The 25,191-nt window shown below is 36.3% G+C and overlaps 2 protein-coding genes across 2 annotated transcripts; both read right to left on the bottom strand.

The window, feature by feature from the left end:
- Positions 1-1,563: 1,563 nt before the first annotated feature.
- LOC145095935 (uncharacterized) lies at positions 1,564-2,025 on the bottom strand. Its single transcript, XM_079033739.1, has one exon. It carries the CDS (start codon positions 2,023-2,025, stop codon positions 1,564-1,566), a length of 462 nt encoding a protein of 153 aa, XP_078889865.1.
- A 7,953-nt stretch (positions 2,026-9,978) lies between these two features.
- On the bottom strand, positions 9,979-10,572 carry LOC145095933 (uncharacterized). The gene has a single exon (XM_079033738.1). It carries the CDS (start codon positions 10,570-10,572, stop codon positions 9,979-9,981), a length of 594 nt encoding a protein of 197 aa, XP_078889864.1.
- Positions 10,573-25,191: the final 14,619 nt, after the last annotated feature.

The raw sequence follows: 25,191 nt of genomic DNA, 5'->3' as shown, positions 1-25,191 counted from the left end.
AAGTTAAAACAGATATGTTGTTGGGTTTCATACGTTACAACTCATTAAAATGCATACTCTTTTGGGTTTGATACAGTACAACTCGTAAAAATGAATACGTTTTCGTTTATTGTGCCATTTGGACCGGTCAAACTTGATTATTTATATTTATACCATTTGTTTGATGAATTGTAAATCACTGAATATAACACCAAAAACAACAAAATTATAGTCTAAAATCATCTACAAACTCTAAATTACACGTTGGAATAAAACACATGTCAATCCGACTTAAAACGAATGAGATATGCTTGTTTAAAGAATTTCACAAAATACAAAAGTTTAAATTTTTACTGAAAATCTGAAATGTTTCAGCTTTGATATCTCATCTTTGAAGGATTATAACTCATTGAATATAACACCCGAAACAACAAAATTATAGTCTAAAATCATTTACAAACTCTAAATTACACGTTAGAAAAACCGCATGTTAATCCGACTTAAAACGAATGAAAATATGTTTGTTTAAAAAAATTCACAGAATACAAAAGTTTAAATTTATTGTTAAAACATTGAAATGTTTCAGGTTTGATATCTCATCTTTGAAGGATTGTAAAAATATAACACCAAAACAACAAAATTATAGTCTAAAATCATCTACAAACTTTAAAGTACACATTGGAAAAAACCGCATGTCAATCCAACGTAAAACGAATGAGATATATTTGTTTAAAAAAATTTACAAAATACAATTTTTTTTAAAAAAAATAAGTCAGTCCAAAATCGGTTTTTACCTGGAACGGGCGGACCGGACCAGTTTTGCTGAAATCATAGAACCAAGAATCGGCCTGGGGGTCCAAAAAACTGTCTGGTCTGGTCCAGTTCACCGGTTCGGTCCGATCCATAGGTCCAAATGCTCACCCCTAGTGTTATGTGAGTTTTGAAACTCTTTAAATCGGTAACAGATGTAGTGTTTTAATATTTTGTGAGTTGTTCGAACTTTGAAAGCCTTCAAAACATTATAAGTTATGTGAACTTTAAAACTCTTCTATCAGTAGCTTATGCAAACTTCGAATAAGATGTAGCATTAGCATTCCAACATTCTCACATTAATTAAGGAAACCTCGTGACAACGCTAAGGTGTAATTAAACATTTTTCTTGTTGGTCTTTTTATTTTTTTTCTTTAAATTGGAACTAAAAAGTCACTATTTTGATCTGACCCAATCATATAATTGATTTCTAAGACTACCCTCATTAGCAATCCAACCCAACCCAACTTTTCTAATAAAAAATTAATTTCTCTCTCTTCCACCTATACAATTCATTCCAATCTAATTTTTTACACCCTTAGCAACCCGATCCAAACCCATTTTTATTTAAAAAAATATAACTTAATTTAATTTTTCTTTTACTAAAAACTACTAGAAATATTAAAAATAAATATTTTATTTTGAAACAAATAAATTACTTATTTTAAACGTAAAATTAAATAAAAATAGATAAAAAAATATTTTACATTCATGAGACATACTTAATAAAATAGATAAAATAAGTTACAAATACAGAATATGCAAACTACTAAATTATTCTTCAGTGCTAAATTTTTTCCATATATGTTCACTCAAATAGTTTTTTAGAGCATTATGAGCTTCTCTATTGCGAACTTGTGCCCTGTTGGTCATATAACAAGATAGATCTCCAATTCGTTGAGTAGAGTATTCAAAAGATTCTTCGTCTTCTGTAGTTATAAATTTTGATGGATCATAATAATAAAGATATGTGTGTCGTTCATCCTCAACTATCATATTATGAATAATGATACATGCGATCATAATTTTCCCCATCATATCTTTATCCCACACAAGACAAGGGCGATGAAAAAAAGCAAAACGAGCTTGTAAAACTCCAAATGCTAGTTCAACATCTTTTCTAGCCGCCTCTTGACGTTCAACGAACAAGTTGTGTTTTCGAAGTTGTGGAAAACTTATTGACTTGACAAAGGCAGCCCAGGAAGGATATATACCATCAGTGAGATAATAAGCCATATTATTTTCTCGATCATTCACAGTGTAACTCACCTTTGGTGCTCAACCTGCCAAGACATCATCAAAAAGATGAGATCTTTGGATGACGGTTAGGCGTGTCAAGCCAACAAATTAAGGGGGTAAAATAACTCCTTAAACACTATTACTTTGTACTAAAAAGGTAATACAAGGTAAGTAGGGTCGATCCACAGAGACAAGACATAAGTGCTTATACCCTTTTTGCGTAAGCTACAAATGAGATCACAAAAGAGGGGGGTTTAATTCAAACAAAGACTGAAGCTATGAGTAAACAATTTTTCAAATAAAATAAACTCAAGATTTGTAAAATACTACAACTCTATGCAAGACTAATTAGCAATGTGATTCGAAATATGAAATGATATTTGTTAAATTCTATCTAAGTTGGTATTAGGAATGCTAACAAGCTCTAACAATTAACATTCACCATTTTAATTAATTAAAATAACATCTTTAATTAATTCTAATCTAACCAATCTAATCTAAACAATTTCTTAGAGTTAGGTGGAAAGATTGCATTATGATGTAACATCCCAAACTTCAGAAGTATTTTTTTTAGGGGCTTATGTGTAAATTAAGGAGTCTACTCGGCGAGTAGGTATGCCTACTCGTCGAGTCGGAGCGGGTTTTGGTCACGTGTTAAGTAACCAACTTGCCGAGTCGGCGGCTGGACTCGACGAGTTGGTGTTGGAAAGTGAAAATCCTAATTTTAGGGTTTTCACCCTATTTAAAGGACCTTAAGTCCTTACCTTAGCCCCCTTATCACCCATTGACGTCCAGAAGAATCCCTAACCGATCCAAACCCCCATTTTGAGTGTCTGAAGGAGGGAAAGTGTGTTTTGAATCAATTGCAAGAAGAAGGCTTGGAGTTTAAGAAGATCATAGAGGAGCTGGTGGATTCGATTTCTCTGCTCAGTGGCATCAGTTTGAAGGTAACAAGTCGTTATCTTGACCTTGTTACATCTAGATATATTCATGGATGAGATTTGGGTCGACTTAGCATGTTTAGGATCCCTTTCGTGTTTTGGGTCTAGATCTGAGGTTGCAACTTCAGATCTAGACTTGTCTTGGTCCATGAAATCATAAAGTATCATCCCTTTAGCTTGTTTGTGAGCATTCTTGTCATGAACCTTCTCCCTAGCTTGTATTGAGCCAAAATCATCTTGCATACACGTAAAGTTTGCACCTTTATGTGAGAAGCATCGCCTAGAAGGTTCGATCTACAACTTGGGACAATTGGTTAGCTCATAATCGTTGGATTATGGATTAGGGCGAAGAAACTCGGTGAGTCGGGCCGCCCGATTCGACGAGTCACATTAGGGTTACGAGTCTTGAGTTTCGATTCAACTCGGCGAGTTTGGGAGATGAATCGACGAGTCTTCTGGGGTTTCCCCGACTTTTGGACACATTTGAACTTGACGAGTTGCCTGGAAACTCGGCGAGTCAACGAGGGTTTCATGACTCTGTGAGTTTTGGAAGAACTCGACGAGTCAGTATAGTGCACTCGGCGAGTCAGGTCAACATGGACTGTTGACCTCGGCTGTTGACTTTGACATTGACCAAGGGTTGACCAGTTTGACTTCCAAGGGTATTCTGGTAATTGAGCACTTAAAGATATGGTTCCATCATAGTGCTAGGTGGTAGAGTTTGTGGCTCTGATTGGAGGATTTGATCTTATCTCTTTAGTTCGGCAATTGCAAGGTGAGTTATCCTCAATATACTCAAGGGTCTAAGGCACCAAAGTCGGCCCTTTGATATGTTGTTTGAGATAGTTACTATTGTGATATATTAGCTCGGCATCCTGTTAGATAGGATGGTTATATGCTACTATGATCAGTTAGATCGGTACCTTTGTATATCGAATGTGGTTATGCTTAGTTACCTATAGTTTGGTCTGACTGTTTGTATGCTAGTAGGAGATTACCTGTTATATGTGCACACGATTGAGCAGTAGTGGAGGGTATCCCATCCCGAGGATGATAGGGCCCTAGTATGTTGTCTTGTAGACTGTTATATGATTATCTTATATAAGTGCCCATGTTTGATTTATAGTATGTGGGTAATCCAACCCGATGGTTGTAGGCCGAGTGTATTCCATCCCGAGGATGATTGGACTCATCGTATTTGGGCATTCCAACCCGATGGTTGTGGGCCGAGAGTATTCCATCCCGAGGATGATTGGACTCGTAGTAGGTTGGCATTCCAACCCGATGGTTGTGGGCCGAGAGTATTCCATCCCGAGGATGATTGGACTCATAGTAGGTTGGCATTCCAACCCGATGGTTGTGGGCCGAGAGTATTCCATCTGGAGGATGATTGGACTCATAGTAGGTTGGCATTCCAACCCAATGGTTGAGGGCCTGGGGTATTCCATCCTGATGGATGATTGGACCATAGTAGTTGTTGTATGTGTAGGTGTGTGGGCATTCCAACCCAATGGTTGTGGGTCGAGAGTATTCCATCCAGAGGATGATTGGACTCGTAGTATGTTGGCATTCCAACCCGATGGTTGAGGGCCAGAGGTATTCCAACCCAATGGTTGACTAGACCCATAGTATGTTGTTCATTGCTTTATGTGTATGGTTGTGTGTATGGGTATTTTGGGGGTAACTCACTAAGCTTTCGGGCTTATAGTTTCAGTTTATTGTTTCATGTACATCAGGAGATCGTGGCAAGGCAAAGGCGTGATCGTACAAGCTCCTCACTTTTTAGGACTTTGTTTCTAGGATACTCTAATATGTTACATTTTGAAAACAAGTTTTGTAATGGTTGATGGTTTTGGAAATGTTTTAAAAGTTTGAAATTGGCTTGAATTTTATGGATGTTACATATGCTTTATGCGAATCTACCAACAACATTCACTACTCCTCATAAGCTTGGAAGTGTAAGAATGTGTGAATTTGATTTACACCAGAATTATTCTAGGAAAATTCAATCTAGTGTTTGTTACTTGTTCTATATCACAAAACAATTACAGATTTTGCATTTTAGATAACCTGAATGAATCAACCCTAACTCAATTGAACAAAAAGAACTAGAATTGAAATCAAACCTTCAATTAAAACCAAATCAAATTCACTAGATAGCATTTAAAACAAACAACAAGTCAAATGATTGAATTCACACACATAATTGTCAATACATGAAGTTGGAGAATTATGTTTCTGGCCACTCATGACTAGAACAAAGCACAAACCTAGAAATTGAAATTAAAGTCTTACAAAGTGAAATCCAAGTGTTTTCAAGCAACAATTGTCTTCAAAATACTCCCCAAAATCGCCTCTGGAACTTACAAAATCGACCCTCCTTTTCTTCTGGAACTGGTTGCTTCTTTTTAGAAAGGAATTAAATTGTTTTAAACTGACGACCTCGTTTACACGGCCGTGTAAACTAACACTATCATTTACACGGACGTGTAAATATAAAAAGTAGAATGCTCAATTTGTTCAGGCCTTCAAAGTTCTATGCTTGGTAGAATGTGTTTACACGGCCCGTGTAAACACAAGGCTTGCATTTACACGGCCGTGTAAATCTCTATAAAGCTAAAATCTTCATTTTCTTGATATCTTCCTCCTCGATGCTCCTCAAGTCCCGAAACTTCATCCATATCTCTTATTCATCACCTCAACTAAGATCCTACCTCTAAAAGTCACTAAAATATCATAAAAGTGTGTGAATGGAATTGCATCATGAAAAATCCCGAAAAATATGAAACATTCATGAGTTTAAACATAAATGCAATGCACTTTTATGGAGTAAAACTACAAAAATGGATGCATGAAATGCACCTAACGAATCTCCCCAAGCTTGAACCTTTCTTGTCCTCAAGAAAGAACAAGAAAAATTTTAACTAGAGAAAATAAAATAAAGGAGAAGAAAAGAAAATCAAAGTCAAAACTTTGTGAAACTTAATGCAAGAAATCAAAACAAACATGAAAAAGAATCCAACCCAATGAACCCTGTTTTTGTACCATATTTAAGAATGTACCAGTCGTGCCTTGAGTAAACTTCGCTTTAGTCTCAAATTATATAACCATAGAAATAAGACTTTAGCCACTCCCTAATGCAAACAGAATCAAAGATCACAACACTTGTTCCCTCTCAATATCATCAGGTCAATTCATGGAACAAATTATGGTCTTACTCTCGTGAAATTGTATGTGACAAAACATGCTCAATCATCTTTGTTTCACAAAATATAACAATGACCAATTCCAGCTATTTGTTTATTAACAACAATCTTTTTCTAAAAAAAATATTTTCTAAAAATTCCCTAATATTTACCCAAATTGGATACAAATTCCAAACCACCTACACCAGTCAAAGTAATTAACATTCAGTCCCAATGTCATAAGTTCAAATCCAAGTCCAAAGGATTCTTTTGGCAGCAAAGCATTTTTCCTAAACATATTATTGAATTAATTTATAAACACAAATATATACAAACTTTCTAATTACATTTTTCTACAAATAAAGCTCATGGCTTTCTTTGAAATCCGTGTAACGGGCTTCCAACCAACACATCCAGATCAAATGACCTTAGTGTGCTAGATTTAAAGAGATCCCTCGGGTTTACTTGCCCGAACCTCAAAGGCCACAGATTAGCTTTATTTGTTATTATTAAGTTCATGAATTTCTATGGAACCCGTGTAGCGAACTTTTAACCCAATCAATCCCAAACAATTTAGCTTTAGGCGATTAGGTGTAGAACACCCCTTAGAGTTTACTTGCTCAAGTCCCAAAGGTCACAGATTAACTAAATAATAATATTTTTTAAAAGAATTGTTAACTAAGATAACACATAACACTCTTATTAATTTATTTGCTAGGTCTATTTCTTTATATTTTCGTCCTTCGCTTTTCTATTGTGGGACATCTCACGGTCTATTACCGTGAGGGCTTCTAGACATGTTTCGGGGGACTGAAGTTAACATGCAAAGACCCGTAGGTATAGTTGGAAATATGTCCTCAAGTAAGGTATATAAAAGGGAATGAGTAGAAAGAACTTTTTAGAACGATGGAAGGCTGGGGACATTGAAATTTTATATTCTTTTTAGGAATTTTTGAATTTGGCGTTTTGAGTTCAATTGAGCATTTACTACTCATAAGACCAGTCATGTGTCCCAAAGAATTGACTCATACCTGCTGTTATGCTCCAATGTTGACAATCTTCTCACTTTCTGTTTTGCACAAGTAGCTTCGGGATGTGTGTTCGTGTGCAATTAGCTTGCTATTAGATTTTCAATAAAAAGAGCAAGTCTAATCTCAAGGCAAACATCTTACTTACCAGCTCAACTGTTTTGAGAAGAACTGGGATTGAATCAACAATTTTTTTAATAAAAATTGAATGCAATGCAAAAATATTAAAACTAGACTAGAAAGAAAATCTTTTGTTTTTTTTTTTTTTTAAAAATTCTATGCAGGAAAATCAAAAAGAAAATGAAAATTAATGCAATATGTACAAAGTTACATGCAACCTACATGCAACGGGATTTATGCATGGATGGATGCCCCTCCCTAAGCTTAAAATAAGCATCGGCCTCGATGCTTGGAGACAGGCATAGCCAGCCTATTGAGGGTTGGGCGGTGGTGGATGTGGTGGGAATTGTGCAGGGTAGTAGGGCTGATAATCGGTAGGATAATATGGGGGCCACTGGGGTTGAGATGTTGATGGTGGTTGTTGTGGTGGAAGGACAAGTACTCGGTGAAGGTCACTTATCAAATAGTGGATATTGAGGTTGTGTTGCACTTGAGTTATCCATCGTTGATCGAACTCAGCCCACCTCAACTCCTGTTGGGCCCAACGCTCTTCCTGAAGATTACGATAATCCTGAAATTCTAAAGTGTTTTCAGCAACGCCCGTGTAAATATCTCCTATCTCCTGCTGTAATCTTGTGTAATGGCGGTCTAAGCATGCAAATTCGCCCATGTAAAGGTTGTGTTTAGGAAAAGGAATAGGGCGAGATGAGCTGGAAGCACCTGTAGTTGTAGTTGGAGCAGGAGGATTAGGAATGGTGGTCGGAGGTCTACGGGTTGCAGTAACATCCAAGTTGGACTGGAGGTGCCAATTGGTTGATGGGATGTCATTGTCCAAGGCTAATATCTTCTTATTTCGGCTGTCGATGCGTAGATATTCTTTACCATCAACAGTCCAATGAACATCCCCATTGGAATTGCGGTGAAAGAGATGCATGGTCTCCATAACATTAAGTGATAAACGAGTACGGCCCATAATTATGTTGGTTGGATTGTTGGGTAAATGGAGGCCAAGATGTTCAGCTATAATAGAAACCATGCCTCCACAATGAAGTTGGCCACCATTGCTCAAAGCATTTCTAAGCATTTTCTGAATTACCCAACACCCGAAGTGAGGAACTTCCTCGGGCTTGTGAATCATGCACCATAAGACTTCCAACTCTTTCGTGTTTGCCTTGCTAATCTCTTCTTGAGGAAACAGGAGAGAAGCAATGATCTGGTGGGTGACCTTAAGAACCGGATGAATAATACTGGAAGCCTTTGTCGTGCCCGACTGAAACTCGTGTTCACAAGAGATGCTTCTCCAAAATCTTTCGCATCTTTGCTCAAATACAACATTTTATGCGCTTTCCTGTATACACATCCCTTTCCGCCTTTGGAGCACAAATAATATCACAAAGGATGTCAGCATGAATCTTATGGGATTGATTGAGCAAAGGGAAAGTAAGGATATGTGTTTGGTAATCAAAGGTGATGGATGACAAGAGTTCCAACATGGGTTTTTGATAGCTTAAAGCATGGAGATTCAATAGACCTTCCGAACTAATGTTCTTCAAGAGCTTGTGGATACCTTTATAGATATGAAGGTCCTTAAGGGCTTGGATGTCTACAAATTTTTGTGCCCCTTTTACCTTTGAATAAGGCTTTCATACAAAATCTCTTGTTGATTGGACTAAAAAATAAGACCAAATTCATAAGGTTTTTCCATGGAATATTGGTCTTGTTCATCATTGGTCTCTTGACCACCCATATGTGAGGTCCCAATTCTAGCCCTTTTCCCATGGGAAGCCATTGCCCAATAAATTCAACAAAGTTTTGCACACAATATAGGACAATTTGGAACTTTAGAGTATTCACAACAACTAGCAATATCACCAATAATTACCCCAAAAGAATGTGGTTCTAACTATATGCACAAAGTAAAGAGTTAGGAACAATTATACCAATTTGTGCTTGAAAATGGTGGTAGGGTGATGTCCAATGCTTCCCCAAGATTTCCCCAAGCTTATCCTACAAGATATTACAAACATTAGCTCGAAATTGGGAGACTCAAAAATTCTAGGGCTTGCTCAAAACCCCCAAAATCGACCATTAGTAGGTGAAATTGAGATGTATGATAAAGAAGATGAAGAAAAGAGAAGCATTTCATACCTTGGAGCTTGATTTTTGAAGCAAAATTGAGGAAGATGGAGTGGTTTTTGAGGGTTTTTTTGAAGGGGGTAGTGGGGAGTAGAAGAACTGCAGCTTATGTGAAAAGAATGAGTTAACAAAATCGAGTTTTAGGCTTTAAAATCGTCCAACTCTATTTTTACGTTTACACGGCTCGTGTAAACAGAAGGGTAACATTTAGACGGCCGTGTAAATGCCGCGTTTTAACTGTACCGACTGAACGTTTACACGGCCCGTGTAAACCATAAGCATAAGTTTACACGGTCGTGTAAACCTCTATAAAGGCCAAAAATGTTGATTTTTTTCACTTTTTGAAATTGCAACTCGCTAATCCACTACTGCCCGGAAAATGATTTTTTTACCCTCTTTAAACATGAAAAACAACTTGGAGACTTGAAAATGAAGAAAATATGATGGAAAAATAAGAAATGACAAAAATACCCCCGGGTTGCCTCCCGGTTAGCTGCCCATTTTTAATGTCGTTGGCTCGACTTGGACCCCAACTATTTGTCAATCTTGGTACTTTGGATCCGTTACTTCCTCCACTTCTTCATTTTGTACTTGAAATCCTTCATCATAAGGCTTCAAACGATGACCGTTTACCTTAAAGATCTTTCCGGTTTTTTCACTTGTGATTTCTATTGCACCATGATCAAAAACATTAGTGACAACAAATGGTCCCACCCAACGGGACCTTAATTTACCAGAAATCAATTTAAAATGAAAATGGTAGAGTAATACATTTTGATCTTTTTCAAATACCTTGAATGCAATCATCTTGTCATGGTAGGATTTTGTCCTTTCTTTGTAAAGGACTTCATTCTCATATGCTTCATTACGGGTCTCCTCAAGTTCTTGTATGTCAAGCTTCCTCTTCTTTCCCAATTCACTTAGATCCATGTTGAACTGCTTGATTGCCCAATAGACTCTATGCTCCAACTCAATGGGTAATCGACATGGCTTTCCAAAAACAATGTGGTATGGAGACATCTTAATTGGAGTTTTGTATGCAGTGCGGTATGCCCACAAAGCATCATCAAGACATGTGCTCTGGTCTTTGTGGTTCGGATTGACTGTTTTCTCCAAAATGCTTTTGATTTTCATGTTTAAGACCTCTTCTTAAACATTGGTTTGGGGGTGATAGGTTGTTGAGACTTTATGAGTTACCCCATACTTCTTCAGGATGGCTTCAAGCATCGGTTGCAAAAATGAGTCCCATGGTACTTATGAGAGCCTTTAGAGTGCCAAACCGGGAGAAAACCTATGCCTTAAGAAAATCCACCACAACTTTGGAATCATTAGTACAGGTGGCTTTCGCCTCCACCCATTTGGACACATAGCCCACCGCCAACAAAATATATGAACATCCAAAAGAGGGTGGAAATGGTCCCATAAAGTCAATACCCCATACATCAAAGATCTCACATACTAAAATGGGGGTAAGGGGCATATGCTTCCTAGAGCTGAAGGACCCATATCTTTGGCATTTATCACAATGTGCACATAACACATAAGAATCGTGAAAAATGGTAGGCCAAAAGAATCCGCTATCTAAGACTTTTCTAGCTGTACTTTGGGGTCCAAAATGACCTCCACAAGCTTATGAATGACAAAAGTTGAGGATGGATTATACCTTTTTTTTCTCAACACACCTTTGGATCATTTGGCCTGCACAATACTTCCAAAGGTAAGGCTCATCCCATACGTATTGCTTGGCCTCCTTCTTGATTTTGTCCTTTTGCTAATGTGTGGACTCCAAGGGGAAACTAATTTGTGACCAAATAGTTGACAATATCTGCATACCATGGGGCTTCCTTGACAATGAACAGGTGCTCATCTGGGAATGTGTCACGGATTGGTGTGGTGTCTGCGGGTGGCACAATACGACTAAGATGATCCGCAACCAAATTATCTTTCCCACTTTTATCTTTGATTTCTATATCAAACTCTTGCAAAAGCAACATCCACCGTATTAACCTCGGCTTTGAATATTTCTTGAGTAGTAAATGCTTTATAGCTGCATGGTCCGAATAGGTAATCACTTTGGTTCCGAGGAGGTACTGTTGGAATTTCTCCAATGCAAAGACAATAGCTAACAACTCCTTCTCTGTTGTGGTATAGTTTTTATGTTCACTATCAAGAGTCTTTGATGCATAATAGATGACATGATGTGCTTAGTCCACCTTTTGACCCAATATCGCCCCAACAGTCGTGTTGCTCGCGTCACACATGATCTCAAACAGGAGATCCCAATTAGGTGGTTGGATGATTGGAGCGAAGGTGAGTAAATCTTTCAAATGGTCAAAAGCCTCCTTGCATGGTCGGGTAAACTCAAATTCAGCATCTTTTTGGAGTAGTTGACACATCGATACCGTAATCTTTGAAAAATCTTTGATGAACCGCTGATAGAAACCTGCATGACCAAGAAACGAACGAACTTCCTGAACATTTGTCAGGTAAGGAAGACTCTTGATAACATATATCTTGGCTTTGTCAACTTCCAAGCCTTTTAGGACACAATATGACCTAAAATCAACCCCTTGTCCACCATGAAATGGCATTTTTCATAGTTAAGCACAAGATCTGTGTCAATGCACCTTTGCAAAATTTTTGTTAGATTGCTCAAGCATTCATCAAAGGAGTTTCCATAGACTGTGAAATCATCCATGAAGACTTCAATGATGTTTTCAACATATTCAGAAAAAATGCTCACCATGCATCTCTGAAATGCTGCAGGCGTATTGCATAGATCGAAAGGCATACGCCTATAAGCAAATGTGCCAAAGGGACAAGTGAAGGTGGTTTTCTCTTGATCTTCTGGGGCTACCAGAATTTTGTGAAAGCCCGAGAAACCATCGAAACAGCAATAGTGGGATTTTCCCACCAATCTCTCTAACATTTAGTCAATAAATGGTAGGGGAAATGGTCCTTTCTTGTTGAAGCATTTAACTTCCTATAGTAAATACAAACCCGCCACCTATTTTGTACACGGGTTGGCACCAATTCTCCCTCATCATTTTTGACAACGGTGACCCCAGTCTTTTTCGGGACTACCTAAACGCGGCTCACCCATTTACTATCTGAGATAGGGTAAATCATACATGTATCCAAAAGCTTCATGATTTCTTTCTTGACCACCTCCGTCATGGGTGGATTCAATCTTATTTGTGCCTCTCGGGTTGGTTTCAAGTCTTCCTCTTTATGCATGGATAAAGAGGGACTCAACCCCTTTATGTCAGCAATCGTCCATCCAATAGCCTTTTTATACTCTTTCAGCAATTTCACCAACTTATTTTCTTCTTCTTTGGACAACTTATTGGAGATAATGGAAGGCAATGTGTCTTCTTCTCCAAGATATGCATACTTCAAATGCTCAGGAAGAGTCTTCAATTCCAGCTTTGGTGCCTGCACAACAGAATGAAGAAGTTTTGTGTTAGAAATGGGCAGTTTCAGCTTGATATTATCATACCTCATTTTCTTCCTTTCTTTCATGAACTCCACAATTTCTAGTAATTCCTCATCAAGCTTGAAATTCGCTGCAATTTCCTTGACCAAATTGTTATTAAAATTCATGCTCAAAACTAACTCCAAATAATCATAGTTAGTAAACTCAAAACACTTTTCGGTCAAAGGTTGGATCATATCAACAAAATTTATACAATGAACATCGCTTGGATACCTCATTGCTTCATAGATATTGAAGTTAATGGCTTCCCCATCAAATTCCATAGACAATGTACCATTGTAGACATCATTTTTTGTTCTTGCTGTTTTTAAAAATGAAAATGGTCTACCTAAAAGTATGGAACTTGAGGTTTGGTCATCATCTCCCATATCAAGCACATAAAAATCAGAGGGAAGCACAAGTTCATTGACTTGCACTAATACGTCCTCTAATATACGTTTTGGATGTACCAAAGATCGATCGGCAAGTTGAACTATGACTCCCGTTTCGGCTAGAGGTCCAATTCTCATTGTTTTATAGATTGAGTAGGGTAAAACATTAATTGATGCTCCAAGAGCACGAAAAGGTTACCCATTTTACAAGGAACCGTGAATACACCTGGATCCTTGCATTTTTTTGGTAGTCGTTTTGTAAACACGGCTGAAACATTTTCCCCAACTTTCATAGTTTGATTTCCTTTAAGCTTTTTCTTAGATGTGCAAAGTTCCTTAAGAAACTTAGCATATCTAGGAATCTGTGTAATAGCATCTAAAAGAGGGATATTGATTTCAACCTTTCGGAACATTGCCATGATTTCGTCTTCTTCCCGTTCTCTCTTTGTGTTTGTTAGCCTTGAAGGAAATGGAGCTGGTGTGACTTTCACTTCGGTCACTATTGGCTTCTTTGACTTTGAATTATTTTTCCTTTCCTCTTTTTTGACAGCTTCTTCTACCTCAATCTCTTTCTCTTCCTCTTCTTCATCCGACATCCTTGGACCTTCATAGCTTTTCTCACCTCTTAAGGTAATGGCACATGCATTGTATTTCAGGTTCTTCTCGGTTTGAGATGGTAGCTTGCCTTGTGATTCCATCTTACTAACGGATTGAGCCAGTTGTGACACTTGTTGCTCCAAGCTTTTTATGCTTGCCTTGGTTTCTTGTTGGAAGCTTTGAGTGTTGGTGGCAAGGATTTTGACAATATCTTCTAGTGACATGCTTGATGAACCCGCTTGTGGAGGTGGTTGTGGTGGATGCCTTGGCTGGAAATTTTAAGGTTGAAAAGGTGGTCTTTGTTGATTTTGAGTAAATGGGTGGTTTTTGTTGGTATTGATGTGCTTGATTTGGTTGATAATTTCCTTGTTGATTTCCTCCCCAACCTTGATTGTTGTTCCATCTTTGGTCAGCCCATGGCTGCTCAAATCCCCTTTGGTTTGACCCGAAATATCCTCCTAAAGTATTTGCTTCTGCATAACCCTCGTCTTGAAGTTGTGGGCACATATCGGTTGGATGTCCCACTTGAGTGCAAATACCACAAGGTCGGGGTGTAGGCTACACACCTTTGTCTTTGGCTAGCATCATTACCACTTTCGTAAGCTCGGATAATTGAGCTTCAATTTGAGTAGTTTGGACCTCTTTTACACCTCGGGGTGCATCCGTGTACCATTCTTCATCATGGCTTGATTGTTTAGAATCTTCAGCCATGTTCTTGATTAGGTTGCGGATTTCGGTTGGAGTCTTGTCGGGTAAAGATCCACCACTTAAACCATTAAGAAGCCTTCTTTCCATTGGAGTCATTCCTTCAATGAAATATTGGAGAATTTGGTACTCGGTAATTCCGTGGTTAGGACAACGGACACAAAGTTTTTTGAATTTCTCCCAATAGGTGTGGAAGGCTTCTCTCTTGTGTTGCTTAATTCCAATGATTTCCCTCCGTAGGGATGAAGCTTTCATCTCGGGAAAGTATTTATCCAAAAACAACCTCGCAAGATCTACCCAAGTAGTTACCGTCCCTGGTGGGAGGTCATAGAGCCAGTCTTTAGTTGCATCTTGCACTGCGAAGGGGAATGCACTAAGCTTGATTTGATCCTCTGTGAAACTGTGTGGTTTCATGCCCACACACACAACATGAAATTCCATCAGAAACTTGTGGGGATCTTTTTTTTCCAGGCCTCTAAATGTTGGGAGTAAGTGGATGAGACCGGATTTTAGTTCCACGTTGGTGGCAGTTGGATATGTGATGCAAAGAGGTTGTTGAGTAACCTCTTTCCTCGACCATTAACGGAGAGTTTGCTCGGGTGGTAGGTTTAGAGGTGGATTCCCTCCATGGTTGTCTCCTATTGTGTGAGTAGTAGTTGAAGTTTCTGTGGATGTAGTGTCACACCCCAAAACCAGGAACGGCGGAAACGTTCTAGGGCAGAGGACGTCATGTACAGTATCACAACAATGAATAGTAGTAAACAAGCAACAACATCATCCATTGCATTAATAATATAATTTTAATACAAGTGTTCTGATATGCCTAATAGACACTAAAGTATAAATCAAAATGAAAGATGAGTCTTGAACGAGCTCCATCTTCTCTAAACCTTGCATCGGTACCTGTCTACAGTTGACCTAAGGATACAAGTTATTTTGAAAGAGATTATGAACTTTAAAGCTGGTGAGATCATAAGTATTTTAGTGTCTGAATTTGTAAGAAAGTATTTGTAAGTATGTGAAGTGTAAGTATGTAAAAGTTTTGAACCTCCTAGAAATCCTATGTTTCCTACTAAAAGTAGCCTTCTACCAAGGCATCTAGTATCTGTCTGTGTCTCTTGTAAGAGTGTGTATTTTCCCAAATCCGACTATCGTTAACCAAAAACATAGCTTTTACATTACCGTGCATCGTGTGAATGTTCACGAATTGAATGTAATGGGAAAAAATATTATAGTACTGTAGTATTGAAATAAGTAACTACTGTTGTACTAAATACCTTAAACTAATCATAATTTAAAGTACCATGCGATCGGCCTATATCCTACTACCGACTATAGAACGCGACAATGTACAATGTCGGAGAAAAATGATATTTGGCACCCGTAGACTTGCAAGTCCCACTGTAGCGAGCAGCAAGGTGTAGGATAGTCAATCCAGTATAGATCTATACGCAAACTCATAAGCTCCCCAATTAAGGAGATTCTGAATACAAAAACGGCCATGGCATGAAGTGTCATGCCCCGTTTAATGGCTCACATAACTACATGAATGTATATGTAATGAATGTGCTAGCTGTAATGAATGTTCTCCCTCTGTCTAGCCTATATGTATTGTAATGTTCTATGTGTACTAGCTGTAATGTGTGTTCTCTCTCTATCTAGCAAGTATTGAAATGTACTGTGTGTACGAATTGTAATGTGTGTTCCCACTCTATCTAACAAGTATTGACTTATGAATGAACTGACTCATTGTATGATTCTTCGTCCTAGTAATAGAATTAGTAACTTCCTAAACTACGGCTATTGTAGTTTACTAGCAATATGACCCGTACGTATGAACATGAACGTATACCCTTGCTACCCAAGGGTATTGAATTGACTGATAGAACTTTTATGTCTATATATGTATAAATAATAATGACTAATATTTAGACGACCTTCGGACGGATAACCGATGCCCTAAAGTCACATCCCAACGAGGAAAAGGAGATAAAGCGAACTAGCCTTCCTATGTCCTTTAAACATTACTTATATAGATATACATATATAAGCGCGCAATTGACAATATAAAAGTATAAAAGAAGTTTTGTAAAACCATTGAAACGTTTAGTAACTAAGAAAGGATGACTTGATGTCAGTTTGTAAAACGATTTGAAAGCAGTTTGTTTGATAAGAACAGTTTAAAGTATAAGGAAAGCCCTTGTTTTGAAACAAAATTATAACAGGGTTTGAAAAGAAACATTCAGTATGTAAGACAGTTTAACAAAGAGTTTTAAACGAGTAAAAATGTTTTGGAAAGCCATTTGAAGTAATATGTTTGATAAAACAGCTAAAAGTGTAGTAAATCCGTTTGTATGTTAGTTATTAATCACATGTGATTGATATAATAACTAGCATGATTCAACTTGTATCCCCCTATAAAAGCATTTAAAAACATTTAAAAATATTGATTAAGGGGGTATGAACTCACCTATAGCAAGTGGTTGGGCTGAACGGACTGAATAGGATGCTAAGTGTCAAGTGAAGACTTGAGCACACACAAGGATCCTAATTAACATATATTAACACATATATGTATCCAATTAGTCTTTAAACAACTAATTAACCAAGATTAGACATCCTAATACATGTAAAACACTTGATCTAAGTGCTATAAGTCCTAAGGATTGTATCTAAGGGTTGTAGGACTTGGCTATTGAGTTTAGGGTTCAAGGGTAAACTCCCTTGGAGTTTACAGTTTTGTGACCATAACCCCATGGGTTTACAGTCGTAAACACATGAGTTTACGGCCGTAAACTCATGTTCTTTTGACTATTTGTTGCTTTGAAGCTCTACAAGCCATTAGAAGCAATTCTACTTGAAGCATAAGTCTATGGAAGTGTTTGTGGCATCAAATCACTCTTATATGTAGTTTACGGCCCATGGACCACTATTCCATGTGTTTACGGTCGTAAACACATATGATCTAAGGTCTTTTGACATTTTCAATTCCTAAACACATCAAGGAAGGGGTCTAAACTAGTTTCCAAAGCTGGAGAAGGGACTACAGCCACTTTGGCACACTTTTTAGGGTTTACGGTCCAAGAACATCTTGGACTGTAAACACCTTTGATCTTCACTTTCTTGGGTGTTTTCTTGATATATGGAAGTATAAGAAACCTTAAGGTACTCTAGGATAGAAGTACTTACAAGATAGAGGCTTGAAATGGTACCAAAAGGCCAAGAACACTAGTGTGTGTTCTTGGTGTTCTTGAAGATCTAACCTTTTGGAACATTTTATGGATGGAAGTGTGTTGGAACACTAGATTAAGTGATATACCAACTTAAAAGGGTTAGAAACACTTACTAGTTGAAGATCTAGGAGTAAAAGTCGGATGCTACTTGATAGGATTTGAGTTCTAACTTTGAAATGGTGAAAAGTGATTTAAATGGATAAGTGCCATATATATACCACTAGGTTTTACGGTCCAAATACCATTTGGGCCGTAAACTCCAAACTCCTGAAATTTTTGGAACTTTATTGTTGCACAATAAACCCTAGGGCATCCTCTCTCCTGATATCTCCTAAAGGGTTAATCTTAACATACTCAAACTTATTCCAAAAAGCTTGAAAGTTTGTAGAAACTGTTCTGACTTCAATTGAAGTGAAGGGTTGTACAGAATAGAAATTTCAGGTTGTCACATGTAGTATTTGGAATGTTAAGTGGGCGAAGATGGTTGTGGTGAGAGTGAGAGGCTTTTTATTTCGAATGCGGGCACACTTGAGAGGGGTATGTCCTCCCAAATGTTGATTACTAGAGGGTTAGATGATGAAGAAGTCCCAGAGCCCGGTTGCCTCTTACAAAGCTTGGCTTGCTTCCTCAACCTCTTTGCAGTCTTCTCTATCTCCGAGTCAATTGGCAATGGTGTACCTATACGAAAAGATCTAGGCATAAACAATTAGTAACACCGTGTCCCCGACAACGGCGCCAATTTGTTAGGCATGTCAAGTCAACAAATAAAGGGGGTAAAATAGCTCCTTAAACACTATTACTTTGTACTAAAAAGGTAATAAAAGGTAAGTAGGTTCGATCCACAAAGACACGAGATAAGTTCTTATACCCTTTTTGCGTAAGGTACAAATGAGATCACAAAAGAGGGGGGGTTTAACTCAAACAAAGACTGAAGCTATGAGTAAACAATTTTTCAAATAAAATAAACTCAAGATTTGTAAAATACTCCAACTCTATGCAAGACTAATTAGCAATATGATTCAAAATATGAAATCATATTTGTTAAATTCTATCTAAGTTGGTATTAGGAATGCTAACAAGCTCTAGCAATTCACATTCACCATTTTAATTAATTAAAATAAGCTCTTTAATTAATCCTAATCTAACCAATCTAATCTAAACAAGTTCTTAGAGTTAGATGGAAAGATTGCATTATGCATTATGTGAATCTACCAACAACATTCAATACTCCTCATAAGCTTGGGAGTGTAAGAATGTGTAAATTTGATCTACACCAGAGTTATTCTAAGAAAATTCAATCTAGTGTTTGTTACATGTTCTATATGACAAAACAATTACGGATTTTGCATATTAGATAATTTGAATGAATCAACCCTAACTCAATTGGACAAAAAGAACTAGAATTGAAATCAAACCTTCAATTAAAACCAAATCAAATTCACTAGATAGCATTTTAAACAAACACCAAGTCAAATGATTGAATTCACACACATAATTGTCAATACATGAAGTTGGAGAATTATGTTTCTAGCCACTCATTACTAGAACAAAGGACAAACCTAGAAATTGAAATTAAAGTCTTACAAAGTGAAATACAAATGAAATCAAAATGAAATCCAAGTGTTTTCAAGCAACAATTGTCTTCAAAATACTCCCCAAAACCGCCTCTAGAACTCACAAAATGGACTCTCCTTTTCTTCTGGAACCGATTGCTTCTTGTTAGAAAGGAATTAAATTGTTTTAAATTGACGACCTCGTTTACATGACCCGTGTAAACTAACACTACCATTTACACGGCCGTGTAAATACAAAAAGTAGAATGCTCAATTTGGTCAGGCCTTCAAAGTTCGATGATTGATGGAATGCATTTACACGGCCCGTGTAAACACAAGGCTTGCATTTACACGGCCATGTAACTCTCTGTAAAGCTAAAATCTTCATTTTCTTGATATCTTCCTCCTCGATTCTCCACAAGTCCCGAAACTTCATCCATATCTCTTATTCATCACCTCAACTAAGATCCTACCTCCAAAAGTCCCTGAAATATCAGAAAAAGTGTGTGAATGGAATTGCATCATGAAAAATCCCGAAAAATATGCAACATGCATGAGTTTAAACCTAAATGCAATGCACTTTTATGGAGTAAAACTAAAAAAATGGATGCATGAAATGCACCTAACAAGGACGTTAATGTCATTGCACGAACCTGGTGTTCCTGGGTTTTCCGCCTAATTTGCATCATATGGCTCCTTCACTCATGCCCATATTGATGTTTTCTTTTGGTTTTTTCCACGTCTCTCATCTTCACTAACGATACAATATGCTGACATTAAAGCGATATCTTCATCAGTATCCCATTTATCACCTCTTGGATTTTTTTTCCAGTATTTTGTGAGGTTTGAACATTTTCAGTGATGGGAAATTGATTGGGATATGCGAAAAACTGTGAGGTTTCATAACTTTGAAATTTTTGATAATCTTGAGAATCATTAAGATTTAAGACGAAATTTGGATTCATCTTATTAAAGAAATCAAAAGTGTTTAGAAATGAAAAGTTAAGATGAGATATGAAATATATCAATATTATACTCTATTTATAGAAAAAAAATATATAAATTTTAGTATTTTTTTTTCAATTTTGATTGAGATAATGTTAGATTTTTAATAGATAATGATTTTTATCCTGAAATATATAATCTTATCTAGAAAAAATATGATTGGAGGTTTCTTTGTTCAACAAGTGTAAAAGTAAAGTGGGTGTGAACTTTTTTGAGTTAGGTTGTCTTGCCGGTCTAGTTCACCAAATTAAGTCAATTTTTTTTATTATATCTAGTTCACCAAAAATCCCCCAAATGGGGGTAGTCTAATGCTCCCTACTTAGAAAATTCATGTGGGTGGGAGACATTTAGGTGTTGTTTAGTTTTAACTAGATGAACATGATAAGAAAAGGACTTTTAATCCAATAAATAAGCTATATATAGGTATGACCAAGTGGAAAATCTTACATGATAAGCACCATAAAAGCTAGGACGCATAAGCTCATCAATGAGATTAAGGTTTCGAGACAAAACTGCCTCCCGCACCTTGCCACATCAAACATTAAATAAATAAATAAATAAATAAATAAATTTCAGAAAACCATTGCAATTTCTTGTTTCTTATTCCAAATCTAGAGTTCTTGTTCCTCGTTGCAACATAAGGATGGACCTATTGAAAGTATTATAGATATGACATTTATTTTCACCTTTTAACTATTATATTGCAAAGGAAAACATAAAACGTAAAAGAAATAACATCGAGCATGCATCCTTATAGGAAAAAACACAATGTGTCCAAGAAATTAAAGTTTGTACGTTGTCATTCCATTAGCCCTCAAAGAAAGAAAAGACAATGTTTTGATCAACTAAATCCATCTTCTTGCTTAATCAAGATGATAAAATTAGGCTTCAATATGGGTCATCACAACATCTGGATTCAATCCCTCCAAAGAACTGTATAAGCTAATTCGATATTTCTGGTTATCTGCGGCCTACAGTAAAGATAAAAATGTGTTCTTTCAGCAACATCCAAGACTTCTTTCACCTTAACATCCTCACAATACATATATTCATCTTCTTTTTGGTGACTGATTTTGAACTGGGTTTGAAACACATTACGCTTCCGGGTATGATCGATTTATTTATGGATTTGGCGAAAGAGAATGATTGGAACTGAAACTGAGAGGAATAAGCAGCAGCCACCATTTCCATTGAGATTTGAGCGACAAGGGAACGGAGCAACAAGATGTTGCAGAGCTAGGGTTTTTTACGAGTTAAGCATTCACATACGTTGCTATTTCTACTGCTAGTCGTAAAAAAGATGTTAGACCTCAAAGATTTTGAAATTCCATGATTTACGAGTTAAACATAACAAATCGACAATATTTAATGGGTTGATTTGGGTTGGGTTTGATTCAACACATTTAGTAATTGAGTTAAGTGGGTTAACCCAACCCAAACTTTTAGATAAATGGGTTGTCACCAGATTGGCCTATTTATACACTTTCCAACCCAACCTATTAAATAAATGGTTTTAACTTAGGTTGACCTATCTCTAAATATTATTAAAAGAGAACCTTTAATTCTAAACTAAAGAAATCAGGACCATTGATTGCATTTCGATCATATATTTTCCACCTTTGGATTATTTGATGACATCATCTTTGTCAACCCATTTATTTTTGTCAATAGATTTTATAAAACGTTATTACGTTTTAAATTAGAATTCCATTAATGACACTTAAATCTCACCAAAAATAAAATGAATTAAATTAGGAATTCTATTAATGACAATTAAATATCATAAAAATAAAATGAATTCAATTAGGAATTATATTAATGACAATTAAATCTCACAAAAAATAAAATACAAAAATACCCCGCCTCCCTCATACTCTTAAAAAATGACTTTTTTGGATTATTTTTAGTTGATATGGAAAGTTATATTTTTTGTATATTGAAGCTCATTTAAACGATTGTTTTCTTGAAAAAAAATCATTAATAGCATTAAACTTTGCAAAAAAAGTTCATTAATAACATCGTAGTTTCAAAAAATGACTTTTCCGTATTCTTTTTGGCTAATCTAGAAAAAATTTATATTTTTTCTACATTAGAGCTAATTAATAGGATTTTTTTGAAAACATTTTATTAATGAAAAGTACATTTTCATTTTCTTTCGCGTAATAGACCATTTATGTAAGAAAAACATTTCAAATATGGACCATTTGTGTAATTTTGTTCCCATGTGAACCATTTATGTAGTATATAAATTTAATTGTTAATTAGTAGGTCATTAATATGACAATTTTCTAGGGAAAATTTGTTTTTAGTATTGAAATTTGCAAAAAAAAAAAAAAAGTAGAATGTTAACAATATATTAATTTATTTTGTATTTATCATATATATATATATATATATATATATATATATATATATATATATAAAAGTTATATTATAATATAAGTTTTTAAATACGACATAACGAGATTATCACTTTATAAAAATAAAAATAAGATAGCAACCAATTAATTGATTCTTTATTTCAATATTTCATTATTATCTTTAAACGATTAATTATGTTCTAAAATTTTGTTATACGAAAATTTTGTCAGATATATAAAAGTAATAATGTTTTAATTTTTCAAATTATAAAAGTAATCATGGTTTATGTTTTTCATATATGAAAATCATATTACAAAAAAGAGTGTTAGCATCTACCCGTTATAAAATAAATTTCACATATTATTTTAGTTTTTAAACAAATATTTTGATAAAATAACTATTTTTTAGGATTAATGTATACTTATATATGAATAAGAGATGATACAAGAACAATATATTATGTGTTCATTAAAGTATAGCATGTTCTTGCTAAGAACATATGAAAATTTGCATTCATAAATAAGTCTCATTTTTTAACCAATTTGCTAATATTTATTGCAACACACCCTCCCTCTAAACCTTAAGCCCCTAAATAGTCGTCTGAAACTTATCATCAAAAGAAACTATTTGGTACCGTTGCATCACTAATAGTCAAAATAAACTATCTAGAGATTTGGTCCAAGGTTTCCTCTATGTCCGCATGAAGATGACATGTTACCATTCAAGCTGATAAGAAAACAATTTCTAATCAAATTATGTTTTGCGATGGCAATCAATAAAGCTTACGGAGAAACAATTCCAAATGTAGGTATTTATCTCCCAGAATCGGTTTCACGCATGGCCAACTTTATGTGGCATTGTCTACAGGGATATCGCGTGCCAATACAAAAGTATTAGTGAACTCTGACGAACAATTCAACGACAATGAAGTTTATACATCAAATATGGTCAACAAAGAGGATATCATTACTCTGTAGGTATTTATCTTTAAGAATCATTTGGAGGCAACACCATTTTATATGGAGATGGCTTTAGACAAATTCTTCTAGCAATACAAAGAGGCATTTGTTCGGATACTGTGCATGCATCATATTCGTCCAAATTACGGCGTGATGTACAGTTTTACGTTTAACCGTAAACATGAGATTTATTTTGGTTGTATAACTAAGATTTAGATGAGACAAAAGCATTTGATGAGTGGATTGTTAAAATTGGTGATGGTAATATTGGCGGCCCTAATGATGGTGAAGCTGAAATTGAATTTCCAGAAGACGTTGTTGTTCGCTCTATAGGTGACCATATTCATTCAATTGTATCCATCATTTATCTATTCTTTAAAAATCATTTTTATGATCGATCATATTTTCAAGATAAAGCTATTTTGGTCCTTACAAATGAAGAATTTGATGCTACCAATGACTATATTTTAGGATTGATGAGAGATGAAGGGAAAACATATGAGTTCAAATTCTTTACGTGATACAGAGTTACCAGGTTTTTTTTTTGAGGAATCAATTTACTCTTCAGTTGTGTTGAAAGATTTTAAGGTTTTAAGTTGGCAACTCGACGAGTCCATATTCCGGACTCGGCGAGTACGCCAGTCTGGATGAAACCCTAATTTCAAGGGTTTGCACCCTCTTTAAACAACTTTTGGGGCCTCAAGTCAGCCCCCATCAGCCCTCAGAGCATCATTCTCGACACCCTAGAACCCTCTTAGCATTTTTGTGTGATTTGGTGTGTTTCTTTGAAGATCTTGAGAGAAAAAGGAAGGTAGATCAAGAGGAGAAGAAGGAGATCCTAGATCCTTGTGGAATTTCAGAGTATAGTAAGGTATATCTTGGCCCTTTTCTGTTTCTATGCCTAAATCCCCTTTTTAAATCCATTAAAGCTATTCTTGAATCATTTCTTGGCTTAGTAGTAGCGTAGAGGACTCATTGAGATGATTAGCCTTCGGGTCTAGCTAGGTTTGAGTTCCAGAAGCTTAGATCTAGTACCTTGATGGAGCCATTTTGCATGAAAGCTCTAAATCTACTCTTATAGTGTGCTTTGAACCCTAAAACCTTCATTTGATGTTATTTACACGTAAAGTTGGAAACTTTACGTGTTAATCAAGCCCCAAGAACCCAGATCTATGAATGGAATGGACTGGTTTCAAGCAGAATCGAGTATATAGTGTTTGCATGTATATGACTCGGCGAGTCGTTCTTCAGACTCGGCGAGTCGAGTCGCGAGTCCCCTGTTTTCCCCTTTTCGAGTTATACCGATTGGAACCAGTGAGTGAGAGATGGACTCGGTGAGCTAGAGGGTTAGATTCATTCGTGGAAGAGCTCGGCGAGTCAATGCCCTGACTCGGCGAGTCCAAGGCAATCTTCATACCTCGGGAAAAGACTCGGCGAGTTGTTCATACAACTCGGTGAGTTGTTCATACAACT

The sequence above is a fragment of the Lactuca serriola genome, chromosome 3, assembly GCF_051521515.1.
Source record: "Lactuca serriola cultivar US96UC23 chromosome 3, Lser_US96UC23_V15, whole genome shotgun sequence".
In the NCBI taxonomy this organism is placed as follows: Eukaryota; Viridiplantae; Streptophyta; class Magnoliopsida; order Asterales; family Asteraceae; genus Lactuca; species Lactuca serriola.
This window is presented reverse-complemented; position numbering and strand designations above follow the sequence as displayed.

Bases quoted from the DNA above. Each gene is read 5' to 3' on its own strand.
- LOC145095935 (XM_079033739.1), bottom strand. From the start codon at position 2,025: ATGGCTTATTATCTCACTGATGGTATATATCCTTCCTGGGCTGCCTTT.
- LOC145095933 (XM_079033738.1), bottom strand. From the start codon at position 10,572: ATGAAAATCAAAAGCATTTTGGAGAAAACAGTCAATCCGAACCACAAA.